Consider the following 18,897-nt stretch of genomic DNA (forward strand, 5'->3'; position numbering starts at 1 on the left):
TGTATGATGAAAGTTGAAATTTGAGTTTGTGTGTGGGTTCATAACTGTCATGTTTTGGTTTGGTGGGGGTGGGTTTTTGTTGTCTTTTGGTCGTTTGTCATGTGTTCCTTGTTTCTTCCCTTGTCCCGTTATGTCAAACCACGTCCACCTGAGTGTTTCTTCCCTTCCCAGTGTATCCACCAATCAGCTTCCCCTGCCACTTGTGTCTTGCCCAGCTGTGTCTAGTCATTGTCATTAGCCTGTGTGTATTTAGTCCCCTGTTTTCCGTTCGGTTCTTGTGGAGTCATAGTATCTGTTGTGCCTGTTGTTGTCCCTGTGTTCCATGCCATGTCATGCCTTGTTTGTTTTTTGATCTTGTTAATTTTTTCATAGTACCTTGTTTATAGTTTTTGTTAATTAAATCCCCTTTTTTTTACCTGCATCCCTGCCTTGCCCTGTTTTTTGGTTGCCTCCTGCATTTGGGTCCTGCCACCAACACCCCACATCGTGACAGAATGACTCCACCAGAACTGGACCCAGCGGGGGCAATGGCGGAATGGGAGCCCTGGGCGAAGAAGGGGCTTGAGGCCAGCGACCGAGCCATTGCCGGGCAGAAGGAGGGGCTTGAAGCCTGCGACCGAGCCATTGCCGGGCTAAAGGAGGTACTGGCTTTGCTCCGTGGCGTCGGGAGTGACGGGTCAGACCGGCCTCAAGTCCCTGAACCTCGTCTGCTGGAGCCTCTCGCTCCTGAACCTCGTCTGCTGCAGCCTCTCGCTCCTGAACCTCGTCTGCTGGAGCCTCTCGCTCCTGAACCTCGTCTGCTGGAGCCTCTCGTTCCTGAACCTCGTCTGCTGGAGCCTCTCGCTCCTGAACCTTGTCTGCTGGAGCCTCTCGCTCCTGAACCTCGTCTGCTGGAGCCTCTCGCTCTGGAACCTTGTCTGCTGCCGCCGCAGCCCCCGGCCGCTTCGCCTGTGCCGCTGCCGCCGCAGCCCCCGGCCGCTTCGCCTGTGCCGCTGCCGCCGCAGCCCCCGGCCGCTTCGCCTGTGCCGCTGCCGCCGCAGCCCCCGGCCGCTTCGCCTGTGCCGCTGCCGCCGCAGCCCCCGGCCGCTTCGCCTGTGCCGCTGCCGCCGCAGCCCCCGGCCGCTTCGCCTGTGCCGCTGCCGCCGCAGCCCCCGGCCGCTTCGCCTGGGCCGCTGCCGCCGCAGCCCCTGGCCGCTTCGCCGGGGCCGCTACCTCCTGTTCCTCGTCAGGCGGCGCATGGATTGCGGCCGCCACCTCCTGTTCCTCGTCAGGCGGCGCATGGATTGCGGCCGCCACCTCCTGTTCCTCGTCAGGCGGCGCATGGATTGCGGCCGCCACCTCCTGTTCCTCGTCAGGCGGCGCATGGATTGCGGCCGCCACCTCCTGTTCCTCGTCCGGCGGCGCATGGATTGCGGCCGCCACCGCCTGCACCAGTTCCGGCGGCGCCCGGCCAGCGGCCGCCATCGCCTGCACCAATTCCGGCGGCGCTCGGCCAGCGGCCGCCATCGCCTGCACCAGTTCCGGCGGCGCCCGGCCAGCGATCGCCTCCTGCTCCTCATCTGGCGGCGAACACCCCGCCGCCACCTCTGCTCCTTGTCGGGCGTCGAGGACGCCCTCCTGACTGGCCCCGCTGGGACTCTCTTGTTGGGCGTCGAGGACGCCCTCCTGAACTGCTTTTTGTCTGGGACGGATGGGTGGGCCGTGTGCCCTCCTCCGTGCCCCCTTCCGCCCGCCCTTGTTTTTGGACTTTTTATGTTGGACGTCTGGGAGCCGTCCCTTGAGGGGGGGGTTATGTCATGTTTTGGTTTGGTGGGGGTGGGTTTTTGTTGTCTTTTGGTCGTTTGTCATGTGTTCCTTGTTTCTTCCCTTGTCCCGTTATGTCAAACCACGTCCACCTGAGTGTTTCTTCCCTTCCCAGTGTATCCACCAATCAGCTTCCCCTGCCACTTGTGTCTTGCCCAGCTGTGTCTAGTCATTGTCATTAGCCTGTGTGTATTTAGTCCCCTGTTTTCCGTTCGGTTCTTGTGGAGTCATAGTATCTGTTGTGCCTGTTGTTGTCCCTGTGTTCCATGCCATGTCATGCCTTGTTTGTTTTTTGATCTTGTTAATTTTTTCATAGTACCTTGTTTATAGTTTTTGTTAATTAAATCCCCTTTTTTTTTTACCTGCATCCCTGCCTTGCCCTGTTTTTTGGTTGCCTCCTGCATTTGGGTCCTGCCACCAACACCCCACATCGTGACAATAACGGTGTATAGGCCAATCATTTCCATCAATTGCCTCGTTCTTGTCAGCTGTATATTAGCAGGTTTTTTTTTCTTTTATGTGTATATGTATGTCGGTATATATATATATATGCATATGTGTGTATATGCATGTGTATGTATATGTATCTACTATTTATTGTGTAATGGACGTTAAGAGGGTAGGACTTGAAAAGTTTAGATTTCTTCCTACTCCTTTTCGAACATGTGTAAATGTGTAGCTAATGACTGGATGAATTATTGTAAAATTATTTTTGTGGCTCTAATGTTGTGTTTGTTGCTTTATCTGTCTTGTATTTTTTCCTTTTCTTCTATATGTATTCTTATAATTACTTTGTTTTTATACATGTTTGAAAAAAATAAAAAAAATAAAATAAAAAAAATAAAAAACATGCACTCAACATTTGTAGAACGTCACCCTGGTGTAGGTCGCCCCTCTACTGAGACGTATTCGAGTTCTTCCTGTATTTGCACTTTTGTGTAAAAATACGCTTCATCATAAATATTTGATGATTACACGCGCCGGCCAATCCCATTTCTCACACCACCTCTCCACTGCCTACCTTCACCTTGTTTCAATTACTTCCCATAGCTGTTTTCTATTCCAATTTCTGGGCTTTGTTCTTCCCTTCACTGGCTGGTGATGGTCGAGGCAGACGCGTGCGTGCGTGCGTGAGCGGTTTGACGACTGCTCTTACATTAACTTCCTTTCAGCGAGGAGCGGAACAGTGGGGGGGGGGGGGAGTGGAAGTTATCCGTGGGCCTTTCATGCCACAGTGATCCCAAGTAATCTAATTCCATCTTCCCTTTTCTCGCTTGTGCGCCTCTCTCATATTGCTGCATGCAGATTGCACGAGTCTAATGCCGTGTGTGCGTGAGCGAGTAGGAGTGAGGGACACAGGAGGGACAAAAGGGGACAGGGGGGAGACAGAGAGACTTAATGAGTTCTGAATGTGTCTGCATGTTGAAGTAGTTGTGTTGTGTGTTAAGTACTCTGGAGTGGATGCAGATACTGTTCACCTTGGGAAGTTCAAGTGCCAAAGAAACCCCTTGAGAAAGCGTGCAGCCAAATGGAGAAGCAGAATTCAATCAATTCAATTCAGTTTTGATCTGATGGGAAAAAGGACATTTATTCCTAGTGGATGACACACGAGGCATCATTAAAACATATCGCAGCGGATACAATGAAAAAAAGCAAGGGCCCCAGAATCGAACCCTGTGGAACACCATACGTTCCATTACACGTCAATTCATATTGCACATATTTGTCCGACCACTTTCTTTTTTTTTTTTTTGCTTGACAACGTAGTAGTATGAAGGGATTCCAATCATAAAGAAATCACACAATATATATGGTGCGCATTTTGGTCGTGAAAATACGATAAATCAAGGATTTCTCTCCACTCTTGATTGGTTAAACAAAAACCCCTGGCACTATTTCAGGGTATTCAGTAATAATTGTGTTTATCGTTATACTCTATATTGGACTTGCAAAATCTCGTAGGATATAAATGACATTAAATCAAATCATGTTTTATTCACAGTACATATATAACAATTTTTAACTCTTTGACTGCCAAAAACGTTTAATAACGTATTCTAAAATACTAATGAATGCCGCCAAGAATGTTAATTTACGTTTATTACGCTTTTTTTTTCCTCAATGGGCAGCACAATGTCTTGTGCAGCGCTGCCTTGTCACTAAACACAAAATATTAGTGTCAAAGTCACTGTTGTGCAAAAACAATTATCTTTTCACAAAAAGCTTGTTTTTCTCTTGACTCGTTGACTGCCAAAAACGTTTAATAACGATCAGTAAAATCACAACGTATGCCGCCATAAACGTGAAATGACGTCAACTAAGTTTTTTTTATTTATCTTTTTATTTTTTCTCAGTGAACGTCTAAGTGCAGCGCTGCCTGGTCAATGGGTTGTGGAATCAAAAACACTAACTATGGACAGCAGATGGAAGCATTGTATCTCTTTTTGTGAACGATCAAAACCTTTGTGATATCATAAGGTTGTTTTTTTATAAGGTGTGGCAGTAAAAGAGTTAATATTTTTGTATTTTCGCTTATGTCACTCAAATGACCTAATTTCAAATGGTGATTACTAAAGAACGGAGTAAGTTAGAAACATAAATTTTTTTTCTCATGAAAGAATGGAATCCAATCTTTCCTATGGTATCCACCATGTTTATGTCTTCATACCACACAATATTCTGTTTGCTTTGAAAGGTGAGTGAAAATGCTCCAAATCGGCTGGCACCGTTTTTTGGGTAACGTTTGGCAGTCAAAGAGTTAATAATCACATTCGATACACAACTCCCCAAACTACCTCCTTCCGGGGATCAAACAAAAGACACATCCGGTAAATTCAAATTGAAATTGACTGAAGAAAGCATGTTTACAAAGTTGCGCAGAACATTCTATACTATTTATCTTTATGCCCTGCGGCTTTTTTCCGTGTGTCCCACAAGCTCGTGTGAAAAAGAGAGTATCGGGTCCTTTGAATCTTTACAACTTGTGCTGAGTCCAGATGTTTATGACTTTATAGTGACTCTGTGCCCAACATAATGAGCATTTTCATATCAGCAACAAGCCAGATGGTTGCTTTTACAAGTTTGTTTGACAAATCCACCTGGCAGCCAGCCAATAAAAACAGTTTGCAAAAAGAGCAGGTTCAAGTGGCGCACGTTGCTTGTCTCCATGCAACACAGATGTGAAGCGGCCCTCGCATGCAATGAGGAGGCAACAAAATATTAGTTTGGCAAGAAATACATGACATTTTGGTGATTAGGTAGAGTTAGGTCAAATGCAGAATTGCCCCGTAAGCATTATTTGCCAATTTGTCAAAAGAAATAACAAATTAAATACACATTTGATTTCACTGTTTTGAATATGTTCCTAAAAATCACGTTTTTAGCCATACTGCTATTATTCTCAACAGAACTAACCTGTATATCTTGTAATAGGGCCTGACTGATTGATTGGCCAGGCAACTTTATTGGCCAATTTTTTCAGTTTAGTCGATTACACGCCCAATATAGTCTGACTTTCTCATGAAACTGTAAATGTCGTGTCAGTGTCACGGAGAATCGTGTCCATGCACTACATTTGACTCCATTCAATCCCATATTTACTTGTAAAAACAAAACAAAACAAAACAAAAAAGGTATTGCACTTCAAAATGTTTGCTTTGTACTTGTTTACTGCAAAACTGATGTTTGTTTATGTACAGCAAGTTGAGTTGAATTGAGTTGTTTGTCTATGTCATGTCTTGCTGTTGTTTGCATTTATTTGTTACTTTAAATCTTTTTTTTTTTAATTTGATATTTTTGGGATAACGGAAGAACCTTGTTCAATCCAATTACTTTTTTTTTTTTTTACCTCGCCAGCTTGCTTATCAATGTTGACGACTCACATGACAATATCAGTGGTACACCAATATACTTGTATTGTGCTGTATAATAACATTGAAAATATACATAATACATGAAACAGAACATATATGATGAACAAAAAATAATTATAATAAATGAAAAAAAAATATGAACATGAAAAAAACATAAACGAAAAAATATATATAATAATTAATGGGAAAATAAAATCAATCTTACTTTGCGGATTTCTCTTATAGCGATTTTTTTTTTTTTTTAACGTAACAACCCACGATAAACGAGGGACGACTGTATACTTGTTGGTAAATTGTTTCTGCATGTTGAGATCGATACTTGTGTCATATTCTTTTGTACAATTTGTATTCAAGTATAAAGTCAAAGCTATATACTAGTGGTGGGCAAGTATGGTTTCCAGGTACGTATGGAGCCAATACTGGCCTTATTTGAAGATGCAGTATCGGTACTTGCAACGGTGGCTTTTACCAGTGTCAGCCACTCTCTTGTGGGTGATTTACGATCATATGAAATTGCTATATTGGGATATATACTGTAGGTGTCACTGTTTTTTGAGAACATTTTACGTACTAGTGGTATCGGTTGACTATTCGAGTTGACTACTTGCATTGGTATGGGTCTAAAAAAAAAGTGAACGTCCCTATTATATATTGTGTCTTCTTGGTCAGGTTCACGCTGGCAAATAAGCGGACCTTGGTGAGCGTTTGTGAGCTCTCCTGCTGTTATTGTTATTCACGGAGGTGGTAGCATTTTGTGTCAGGTTACATGCGACGTGTGAAACACGCAGCGCTGATGAGACTTGAGTGGGTCTCTAATCACATTATTACAGCAGCATTATTATTTTTTTTTTCATCTTTAAAGAATTCAGCGTACAGTCCATGACCGGTTAAGTCAAACTTTGAATGGACTTGTATTTTTTTCTTACTATTAAAAACTGTAAACTAAAACTATATTACTACTCTTTTTCAATATTTACAACATGACACGAGCCGGGATTAGCTACAGTTATAGTTCTGTGCCACATTTTATTGGAAAATTTATAGAATCCAGCCAGAGATATGGATCGAACCCAGTCGGCACCGGTGCCAGTATTGGAGGTGATAACAAGCACCTGGATCCAAATCGAAGTCGGCACAGCGAAAATCAACATGCATGTTCACAGTGCATCATCTGTTATCATACACAGGAAGCGCTATTCATCATCTTGGAGATCTGCTCCCAGATTATCCTTCCCCTAATTGATTTAGCCAGGTTTAGCACATTGTTTGTAATATTGGATAAATAAGACGGATTATGCCACAATGATAAAAAAAAAACAAAAAAAACTGCATGATTTATAGTCAGCCATAAAATCCCTCCTCGATATAGAATGAGGAGAATAATAAGAATGAAAAAGGCAGACAATGTTGGAATTGATTGATGACTATATATTTGAGATATTGCAGGAGTGCGTTATCATTCAAGGAATTCATTTTACAGATACAAGAGTGGAATTACTTTTGCGTCTATGTTCTTGTACAATGTTCCCCTAAAGAAAGTTAAACATATACCGTATTTTCCGCACTATAAGGCGTTATAAGCATTATAAGGCGCACCTTCAATGAATGACATATTTTCAAACTTTTTCCATATATACGACGCTACAGTAGAGGCTGTGGCTACGTTATGCATCCATTAGATGGTGCTGCGCTAAAAGGAATGTCAACAAAACAGTCCGATAGGTCAGTCAAACTTTATGAATAGATTACAAAGCAGCTTTCTGACAACTCCCAAAATGAAGAAACAGCTGTTTTATTATTTTCTCTGAGGTAAAGTATTAGTATTAGCCAGCGATCCAAGATGGCGGGATCTTCTGCCGATCGTGCAGGCTCACCGATGGCGTTTTGACAGCGAGATCTGTTGCGGCTCAATATTAATCCATATATAAGGCGCACTGGATTATAAGACGCATGGTCAGCTTTTGAAAAAAATTGAAGGCTTTTAGGTGTGCGCCTTATCGTGCGGAAAATACGGAACTTTATAAAACATGTAGCCTTTTCTCCTTGAGCAGAAAAATCTTGCTTGAATCTCAACCTGAAGCGAAGCCTTTGCTGGAAATGTAATTCAAATAGTTGTGGCTGTTTTTTTCCACTTTCTTTTTAAGCAGCAAGAGTGGGTGCGTACGATATATTCTTAGCGCAAGCAGGCAGTCGACACATCAGCGACATGAAAGGATGCGAGCGAAGCGAGTCGAACAATACGGCATTAAAAAGCGTCGTCTCAATTATCCTGAGACCGCATCGGTGCTGGAATTCGTCTGCATCCAGGAACAGCCACCCACAAGGCTTCTATTATCTTTTACCGCTATAGGCACGACTTAGAGAAGAACACAAGACTGCAGTCAGGTTCGACGTACGAAATAGAAATGGAAGCTGTCTTTGTTTTAGTAATCAGCGCTGATGTCTTTCTTCGCGTGGTCGATGCCGCTCATTTTTCATCTGAATGCTCCGCATCGGAAATCACAAAGCTACACTTCCCTTGATGGCTCGACAAAGCTAAAAAAAAAAGACCAAAAAAGACTTGCCGCGCGAGCTTCAATCGTTAATCTACGCAACAGACCTCGCTTTACCCTGCTGAGGGAGACGCAGCTCGCGGCTTACCCTCCGGCCAGAGACACCCCCAGACCCCATTTGAGGCCTACTGGGAACCAGAGCTGCTGGGATCCTTTCCTGTCTCGCTCCTAAATGCACTCACAGCACAGGATTGAATTATTTCTCTGTCATCACTTCGCATTTTGGGGGGATTAATAATGTCTGGATTGCGCTCCTTAGAAATGAATGTACTGTACCCGCTTTGAGTCAGAATAGTGATTTGATTTTTTTTAATCAAATGTAGCTTTTTTGCACCATTGTAACATGAAATTTAACATTTCTTTTGACAAATCTCATTTTCAATCATTTCTATAAATTTTCCAATAAAATGTGGCACAGAACTATACTGCAGCTAATCCCAGCTCGTGTCATGTTGTAAATATTGAAAAAGAGTAGTAATATATTTTTATTTTACAGTTTTAAAAGTAATAATTAAAAAAAAAAACAGTCCATTAAAAGTTTGACTTAACTGTCAGGGTAAACATTTTTTATATTTGTATACTGTCCAACATTACTCTCCCACAGCGTTGCCACAGTTACCTTGAAAAAGTAACTTGGTTACTTTAAGTTAGATTACAAGTTACTTTAATAGTTACATTTAACAGTTACCAACCAACCCTGGTTACCATAAAAATGACACCTAGTTTTGCCACTTGACTAGCCTTTCTAGACTTCACTTAACAAAAAAATACTTTTTTTTGTCATTTCTAAATTAACGACAGTCTTATTTATTTATGAAATAGTGGCTTTAAGTCGACTTGCATCTTGGAAATGTGATTTGTTCTCTGTCCCTATCCCAACAAGTCCTCCAACACAATACGACCATGTTGGTCGGACTCGTTTTACCATGCACGAAAATACAACCAAATAGAGCGTATTCCATGACAGCTCCCCCTACGGTCACAAGAGGAACAAGACGTCCAATTAACACGACCATATTGGTCGTTTTTACCGTGCACAAAAATTCAACCAAGGCAGTGCAAAGACATTGCTTTAATATGTCACAATAAGTTCTATTTCTGGTTCTATGGAGGTCATTAATGTAATTATATCAACGTTAACCTTCTGAGGTGGCAGGACAGTCGGGAATTACTTCATTTAGATGCCCGCTGAGGTGAGGTTAAAGGGGTGCACATTATTGTATTTTGTTTTTGTGTGTAAAATTCCAAATAAATCAGCCGTTGTAAAGCTCAACTTCCCGCTTTTAATTGTGTGCGTGTGCGGGTACTCACCATGGCCAAGGGCACGATGCCTGCCACATCCTCTCGTGCCAGTCGGATCTCCGTGTCGGCCTCCTGCGTGGCCGAACGGCTGGCCGGGTATTCCACCTGCCACGCCATCCAGCGGCTGCCCGCCAGCTCGGGGAAACTCTCCATTTTCAGATCCACCTGCAACACCCGCTGAACGGCCGCGTCCTCCCTAGTCGAGAGCAGAAAAGAGACGGCGCCAGTTATTGATGGAGCAAAATGCTGGGATGTAATAACAGATGTGATACCAGCTGCAATCTGTGACACGTTGACTTCAAAATCCCTTCGTGTTTAACTCGCAGGACTTTGCGGAATTAGATCACCTTTCTATTCCGTTTCTCTCACATTTTACCATACACGATAAACATCTTACATTTTGCGGCTGCTTGTATCACTTTTTATACTTATATATTTCTTGGGATCGATCAATACATCATATACAAGTATAAAAAAAAAATGTATACCAGATGAAAGACCAAAGCCTTGGGTATATTTTTCGTGTTCATGTCATTTTCGTACTTTGTGTCAGTACAAAGTTATTCGCCATCAAATAGAGTAAACGTGTGACAGTTGTCACACTTGATGGGGTAATATGTTACATTGGATTTTGCAACTAATTCACAAAATTATCCTTGCTCTCCTGTTTTGTTTTGTTCATTTTTACAGCCAGAGAAATTGTTTATCATTGATCTCGACAATTTACTATCGTCATTGAGCAAATTTTAACATAAAATATTATGAAATAAATTATAGTCCTTAAGAACTACTAGCATGTAGGTCGTAGCCCTCAGCCTCAAATGTCTGTTTTGCTTCCCTTAAACTGGAAATGTGATATTAAATTGAATTTGAAAAATGAAAGCGTTTCAGTTCAAAGATGGATGGTTCATTAAGAAACTTGACATGTGGCCGTTCGGTAGTTCCAACAAATGGAAAATCCATTTTTAAACAATGAAACAAAACTTAGCAAACTAAATTCCTCATTCTTCAGACTCATCATCTGAAGAACAATTCCTGCATAACGTAAACAGAGTTGCCAGAAGTGCATTTTTTCATTGGCCCGTTCTTTGCTTATGTGACAACAAACAAATGACTGAGACAAGTTGGCCCAAACTACCACGTTGGCTAATACTTGCTCTTAGTTGAAAGTTAGCCTGAAACAGAGCAGTGACTGAGGCATGACAAGATGCTTGAATCTCTCCTCTAATGACTCCTCTCGATTTTCTGCTCGAATTTGTCTATGTACGACGCCTGTTTCAAAAATATATGAAGGTGAAAAAATGTACTTTGGGTTGTGCAAAACAGATAACTGGCACTCATCTCAGCTCACAATGTGCGATTCTCTTCTCAGACAGTACACGACCCCTTACCATTTATACGACGACAACTAGTGTTGCACTTTTTTGTTGCGCCCTCTGGTGGAGAAGAAAATTGCAATGTGACAATTTACCCCGTGATACAACGAGCCCGGGTCTCCCCTACTTTTTACCTGTCGTTACCCCCAGTACAATGCTGATGTTGGACCTTGTCACATGTGCACATTTGACATAACTACGAGCTACGACTGCCCTGAATGGAGTCAGACGAACGCAGAGCACTAATAATAAAAAATCCGCATAGTGCTTATGTTTTGAAATAGACAGGAAAGGTCAACTTCAAGATGGTACAAGATCTCTCGCCGTACATGTCAAAGGGCCAATACAGTTCCAACGTGTTGTTTACAAATGGCAATTTGTTACAAGAAAATGAATGCGGATGCTGAGAATTGCAGCTGCAGCCCTGAAATGCTAAAAGGAAAGAAGTATATGACATTGATTAATACATCATAACACTTATCATGTAATCACAAGTTATCAAACAAACGTGCTCCTTGAGGGCACAGATATAGACAATAACAGACGCTAAGTGCTTTGAGATGATGGATATCATATCATCATTATCATATCATGCCTCTCTGTATGTGATTAGATCTTTGATTTGCCTTCCAGAGAGGTCGATTTATTTTTGCCTTATTAGCAGGAATAAAAAAAAATATATATGCATCAGTGCATTGTTTGTGAAAATGTGAAACTTAACAAGATAATCAACAATCCTCGTGTTAGATGAGGGATACAAAAATTCACATTAAATTGTGGTTATTTCTTGCAGTACTATATCTACCTTTTTGGAACACTATTTTTTTATTTTTTTATTTATTTAAACCCAATTTAAAGGCCCAATGTGTATTATTTGGTGCTATCTAGTGGTGAACTAATAGAATGCAAAAATTGCGAAGCAAACGTATTACAGTGCCTCAGAGAGACCACTCTTCACAAAGCTGCCACCAATAATTATTTGGATTGAGCGGCTAGCAGGAGAAGCTAGCAAAAGGTAGCGAGAGCAAAGCAGTGGACAGACAAGCAAGCGGGATCCACAATCACGGGCCTCAGCGGGCGACCACCAGCAGGCCCCTGCTGTAGAACGTAAGCGGCGGTTGACCCATTGGGTCCGTCACAGTGGCGAGCGGTGACCTTTATGCTGGAGTGACACCCACGCGTGCGTCCGCTAGGAACAAGGAAGCCAATTATGCGCGTTGTCAGATAAGCTGCTTTACTGCCAGCTATCTTGGTTTTCAAAAGTTGAATGAACCTCTCGGAACTAACACGACTTGATTTCTCATTGCGCATGCGCGAAACATTACGCAGGAATTTAAGACCAAAACAGTCGAACTAAAGTATTGCGTAATAGAGGACACTGACAGATACATATTTGCAATGATTTTATTGAAGGGCTTGGGCATGCACCGCATTAATAGCTTATCATGACCGCATGCCACTGAGGTATGACAAAAAGCTGCGAGCACCACCAGAGGCTAACTACGTTTACAATTTATTTCTCCTTCGGGTATCCGTAGCAGAAAGATGGCGACAAAACATATCAGCCTCCTGTAAGGTGCGGTGTGATATATACAATAAGGATTTTTAAAAAAAAACATTTTTTATTATTGATATTGGAAAAATGTATTAATTGTTAGTTCACCACTAGATTGTGCTAAATATTACACATTGTCCCTTTAAGTATGAAAGTGAGTATAACGAGCATTGTAAAGCCGTCGTATTGGTTTACTGCAGTTTCAGGCAAACATCATAAAGAGAGGAAATTCACATTTTGAACATCTTGGAAAGACAAGAGTGCAAATGTACTTTGTAACGTCTTCAATTATAGATACAGACCGAAAACACGAAAATGATAAATAATAGAAAATGTTTTGTTCTTGTAAATTCCAATACTGTAAGCCCAACACAAATTTCACATGATTCTCGTTCTGTTCCGCCTTACTCGAAGGGAGTGAAAGCTGTGTTTGGCAATGAAGCAGGGAAAAACAATATTTCACATACAACAGGAAGGGTATAAATAATAAAGATGACACGCACATAACTTGTGTCACGTTTCATAACAGCGCGCCGATTAGAGAATAGAGGGCCGTTGCGCGACCCCACAGACTTATATAACCGCTCCACAATGGTGCAAAAGTGACAGATGATGCCCTCTGCTTGCAGACCAGCTAAAGCCAGAAGGTTTGTCAGGCAAAAAAAAAAAAAAAAAAACATGTCTGGAAATAAACCTAAGAGCACTACTCGGTGGCTAAAACCCGTGTTAACTATCAGCTCGGATGTCCTACTTTCTCCAGCACATGTACACACAGGCAGCTTTATTGTGAATATCGCAGAGGCGGAACACAAAAAAGGCAACTGGGAAAAGCAAAGAGGTTTTATTTCACTATAACTGTTTTATTTGTTTTTCAGTGTTGTTTAGTTAGCACAATAAAATACAATCGAGTGTGGACTCTCGAAAGTGTTGTGTAGGTAGGCGGAATGCTGCAAACCAACAGCTAGTGCCAGCCCAAGCCTCCATGGGGCCCGAAGCAAAATTGGATTTTGGGGGCCCCCTATTACCGCCAATAATAGTGATTATTAGTTATTCATTCCATGAACTTATTTCATGTTCTACTCTTCTTGCAAAGCTATATGTGAGACTTGTCATTGTTAGATTGCAACCCACAATGAATTCGGACAAGAAGTAGACAACTGCTTTGCAAACTTGCAAGCAAATCTTTGGGAAATTCAGTTCTGGCCCCACACAGAGCCCCAAAGAGAAGCCCGATGTTTTAATCTGAAATGTTAGCAACCCGATCAGCCTGGGACTGATTTACACTGATACGGTCCTAAGCGGGACACTGAATGGCATCTTGGCCAAGAGAATTCTTACAATATCGTGTGTTTCAGGCAAATTGACCATATTGTGCCACCTTACTACCGTATTTTTCGGATTATAAATCGCAGTTTTTTTCATAGTTTGGCCGGCGGTGCAATTTATACTCTGGTGCGACTTACGTGTGAAATTATTAACACATTATTATATCATTTCACATGTTATTTTCACACTAAACCGCAAGAGGGCGCTCTAGGCCTGTGTTGATAAGTTCAACATTGCATCGTCTACCTCCCAAGTTGGGGGAGTTGTTTAAAAGTGACACCGAGGATGAAGATTTCATTGGATTTTGTGATTTGGAGTGAAACTGATAGTTTGGTAAAATTGTTAGCATGTTCTTTATGCTAGCGTTATAATGAATAACTTGTAGTGATTGGAACATAATTCACTCAAGGAAAGTTCCGGGTGAGTTCCGACTGGGAAGGTTTTGTTCTGTGGAAAAGGGGAGTTAGCCTGTTAGCTTCTAGCTGAGTGGGGAGTTGCTGTTAAGACCTCAGAAGCTGATGTCAATAAAACGCCAGCCTTTGGCTCCAACACTCCGCGCCTGCTCGCTACAAACTCTTAATATGTTACGTCGTTAACTGACATTAGCAGGCATGTCAGTCATGTAACGTTAGCATACCGTACAATTATTCAGCCTGTTGTTCTCTCTTTTATTTTTATTTTAAATTGCCTTTCAAGATGACATGTATGTTTTTGGTGTTGGATTTTACCAAATAAATTTCCCCCAAAAATGCGACTTGTACGCGACTTATATATGTTTCTTCCTTCTTAATGATGCATTTTTTGGCTGGTTCGATTAATAATCCGGAGCGATGTATAATCCAAAAAATCCGGAATGTACAAATTTCTCGTGACCATTAGTTCAGGCTATACAAAAAAAACAAGTTTACTGACATTTTAATGGCGGTGTTTTAAAACCCAAAGCTGTTGGCAGTGAATCTAGATTGCCAATAATTTTTGAAACAGATGGCAAAAAAAGAGGAAGAGTAAAAACATGTTTGCCACACGTAGAAATCCTCGTGCTTTTGTCAGCCGCACTTGACCTTTAATGACATGTTTCATTAAATAGAACTTTGCCTGAATGTTCCACACGCAACGACAGACCCCCGTGTGGCAAGAGCCGCCGACATGCTCCCTCCTCGTACGCTAACCACACAGCCTCCGAGGGGAAAGTGTTAATTTTGCTGTCACTGCAGCGTGGGGTCTAATTCATTTAGCAAGAAAGGCCCCATGGACGCATGCCACGCATCTGGCCTCGCTCCGATAATTATCGGTGAAATGGCTGCGCTTCCACTCAAAGGGAGGCCTGGACAGCGACAGACGCTCGCTTGTGTTAGCTGGCTTGAAAGTTCAAGGCGGCTCTATGGGATAATAGCAAACCTGACATGTCAACAACAACAGCGTGGTTTGGTGGCTAAAAGCATATTTTGAGATGAATTCATAGTCACAGCGTGGTAGTTAGCATCTTAGTCAAAGTGCTGTGTTGGGCTCAGGTCGTTCTTTTGGTTTAGTGAAGACTCTATATGGTCTCCATGTGAGTGTGAATGTTTTTGTTGTTGTTGTTGTCTATGTTGGTGTCTGTCTGTGATTGACAGGTGATCAGTCCAGGACCGTCACAGTAGAAAACGAACAGATGGATGGATGGAAAATTTACGAATGGTCTTTTACTACATCGGTATTAAGTGACAATAGTGAAAGAACAAACATCCTGTCTGCTATGGTAGACAAGCCATTGTCACTTCATGTTTCCTTTTGATTTCCAAGAATGCAAATCATGAACATTGGAATAACAAGTGGCAGCTTTTTTGGATGAATTGTAGCAAATGAATGTTTTTGTTTGCTGATGACAGTATACAATAGGAGTGTCACGATATATCACTATCGCGATAAATAATGTTACTTTGTCTCCTGATAGATTATCGATACACCTACGCAAGTATCACGATATTTGTAGTTAATATTCATCCACTACAACAGCTCCATTGTTCATGATTTATTGAGCAATTACTTGGTGGGCCACTAGGGGAGCACCTCATAAGAATGGCGGGAAAATGGACAGAGGTCATCAGCTTTTTTTTTTTATATATATATATATATATTCATATATATATATATATTTATATTTTTATATATATGTATTAATTTTATATTCATGTTTTTTATTTTTATCATTTATTGATTGATTTTATTTATTTCATTATTCATTATTTTATTTTTATTTATTTATATTATTATCTTGTGATGAGTTTTATCGTAGATTATCGTGGAATTATCACCTGAGCGCAATGTATCGCTACTCGTGGTATCGTCATATCGCGAGTTAATCGTTATCGTGAGCCCTGTATCGCATATTGCATCGTATCGTGAGGTCGCCAGAGGTTCCCACCCCGAGTATACAATGCAGTAATCGAACCAAAATTCAACGCATGGACGGCATTTTCAATATTAAGCCATCTATGAAGGTAGACTACAACTTTTTTTTTTGTGACTTGAGAAAATACCTTCAAAAATCCGTCCATTGGGGGGGGTTGTTTAATTGTTTTTGTTGTTTTGTTTTTGACTGTTTGTTCTTTAAACTGAAAATTTATAAATAAAGTACTTTAAAAAAAAAAAGAATGTTAAAAAAAAATAAAAAAATTAAAAAATCCATCCATTATTAACACATTCAATGAGATCAAATCTTGAAACAAATACGTCAACTTCTGAATCCGCTGCTTTTAACAGGCTTGCATGTATTTGTACAAAAGATTTTGGCAGGCCAAATGCATTGTCAAAAAGTTGTTCACCCTCCGTAGTCGATCATCGCAAAGTGTAACGACCAGGAAGAAGCCCTTTGAGGTGATTCAGATTCATATTAACCTTCGACAAACTCAACAGGCCCCTCTCGAATTGAAGCTAAAGAAAAGAAGATTTAAGTGTCCAAAAGAATAAACAGTCACGGGAGAGACTTATTGGAAAGGTTTCCAATTGAGACCATTTCTCCAAAGAAAGCGATAATTGAAAACGCTTCTTTTGTCTCAATGATCAAATCATTGTGCCATTGTGACACTCCTCGTTTAATCCCAACCGCAGAAGTCCTCCACATTCAATCGGGTTTAGAGAATAAGACGCAAAGAGCTTTTGTCTCAACAACAAAGTGACAATTTAAGATTATTTTTCCATCCATCCGCTGTTGCTATTATTGCATCAATAAGAATTTTGGGGAAACAATTGAAGGTCAAGGAAGGTCCTGTTTGGTATGGATCAATTATGTAGAAGACACTTTTGTGCAAATACCGCGGGGTGCCTGGGACAAGTCTCAGCAGGCAGCACGCAACTGTGTCCATTTACAAAAACATGAAAACAAAAAATGGCAGATGACGACGACGACGACGATGTCTCGATGTGCAAGACGTGAGTTGAGTGTTCAACCAGCAAAATCCAAATGACTTGTCGAAGGAAAACTTTAAATTTACGTGCTCAGTGGTGCTTGAAACTCGACTGTTGACATGCGCTGTCAACTGGAACCAGCAAAAAAAAAACAGCCAGTAGAATAAAGTCAAAGCACACAATATATATAGATACACACACACTGACACCAGCAAAGCAATGCATGGATTTACATTAGCAAGCATACGCAAACGTTACACGCATCACCGGCCATCTTCAAATTTGAATAACCGGCCAAAATGTCCAGTGAGACACAACGCAGCACACACGGGATCTTTTGGACATTCCAAACAACTGAAGCCGCCATACTTTATATTTCTCTCCACCACATACCACAATGTGTTAACGTTTTACGGCGACTGATAATGAACCTTTAGCCCAAAGTAAAATGGGACTGACTTCAACTCCCTGCAACCCAGAAGAGGATAACATAAAGATACAATTGGAGGAAATGATTGAAGATGTGATCATCTCAGTCGTTGGTGCCTCGTGCCATTAGCGCACACCACTGAACACAAAATGGAGGCAAGATTCACAAACAAGCAGCAACTGAAGGCGACTGTCATGAAGGCATGGTCAAATTATTTAATATGGTTATATGCTGCAATTAATATGGACATATTCTGATTAAACATATTCTTTCTAATCTCTCAAGTATTGTCTATTTGTAGCGTCAGCAAGTCACCAATTGTGCTGAAAATATGCAACTAGGGGTTGGACGACTTAAGATGTTTTTTTGTTTTTTTTCACACATTCACTGCCAGCCCAGCAAAAATGCATTATTTGACGTCTTTTTCCGTCAATGGCAGTCAATGACTTAAGATGAGATGTAACCAAAATTGATGGATTTTTAAGCAACATTTGGAGGATGCTGCAATATAATCACAAAATATATTGGCACATTGTGTTGAAGGAAACTAAACACCAGGATGCCAGTTCCCCGCTTGATTGTTAAATAAAATCAGAACTAGGATAATCTGGTATAACTTAATCCACAGTTGTTATTTAACGTGAGATTTACTCAGACGAAGGTAATCGAGTGGCACACAGGCGAGCGAGCCTGGAATGCAATATTTTCTAACATAAATTTTCCTTTCCGTTTCTCCATTCTTCAACTCCTGTTCCACGCACAAGTTAAAGTGTGCGTGCAAGGAGGCGCCACCTTGTGGTGCGGTGCCATACTGCGGATTGTTCATTTGTACTTTGTCATACTTTACCCGTCGTACATTTAACTGAAATATACTTATTAACACGTGGATGGATTTTAAAGGAAGTGTAGTGAATATAATTCCAAAGCTTTGAAATGTTTTTTTTTTGGTTGAACGCCCTTAGTAACATATTCGAATGCTGTGATCTTTTCCAAAGTCCAAATTGAAATGCACGGATGTTCCACTATTATATATTTTGAATATTCTAAACAGGTTTCACTCAAACAAAGTGTTCCTGTGAAATGCGCATGGGGAGTTAAAAAAAAAGAAAAAAAAGAAGAAGAAGAAGCCAGAGGGCAGAAAATTGGGATTTGCACAGTTGAGGAAAGAAGGTGGATAAGCACCTGTATACGCATATCCCCAAAGGACCTTTTCAATTCCACCTTTCCAAAATAAAACGAAAGATCGTGAAGGCGGGAGACGAATGTGTAAACTTCACCTGAAACTTTGTCAAAT

The 18,897-nt window shown here is 41.3% G+C and overlaps 1 protein-coding gene across 3 annotated transcripts in view; it reads right to left on the reverse strand.

Moving 5' to 3' along the window:
- The window catches only part of LOC144019361 (transmembrane protein 132C), a 114,589-nt gene that overhangs the window by 33,459 nt on the left and 62,233 nt on the right, over positions 1-18,897 (reverse strand). For all 3 annotated transcript variants that reach the window (XM_077522386.1, XM_077522387.1, XM_077522388.1), the window contains exon 4: positions 9,539-9,725. In XM_077522386.1, coding sequence (XP_077378512.1) covers positions 9,539-9,725 — 187 coding nt within the window. The remainder of the gene's footprint in view (positions 1-9,538; positions 9,726-18,897) is intronic.

Source organism: Festucalex cinctus, chromosome 5 (genome assembly GCF_051991245.1).
Source record: "Festucalex cinctus isolate MCC-2025b chromosome 5, RoL_Fcin_1.0, whole genome shotgun sequence".
NCBI lineage: Eukaryota > Metazoa > Chordata > Actinopteri > Syngnathiformes > Syngnathidae > Festucalex > Festucalex cinctus.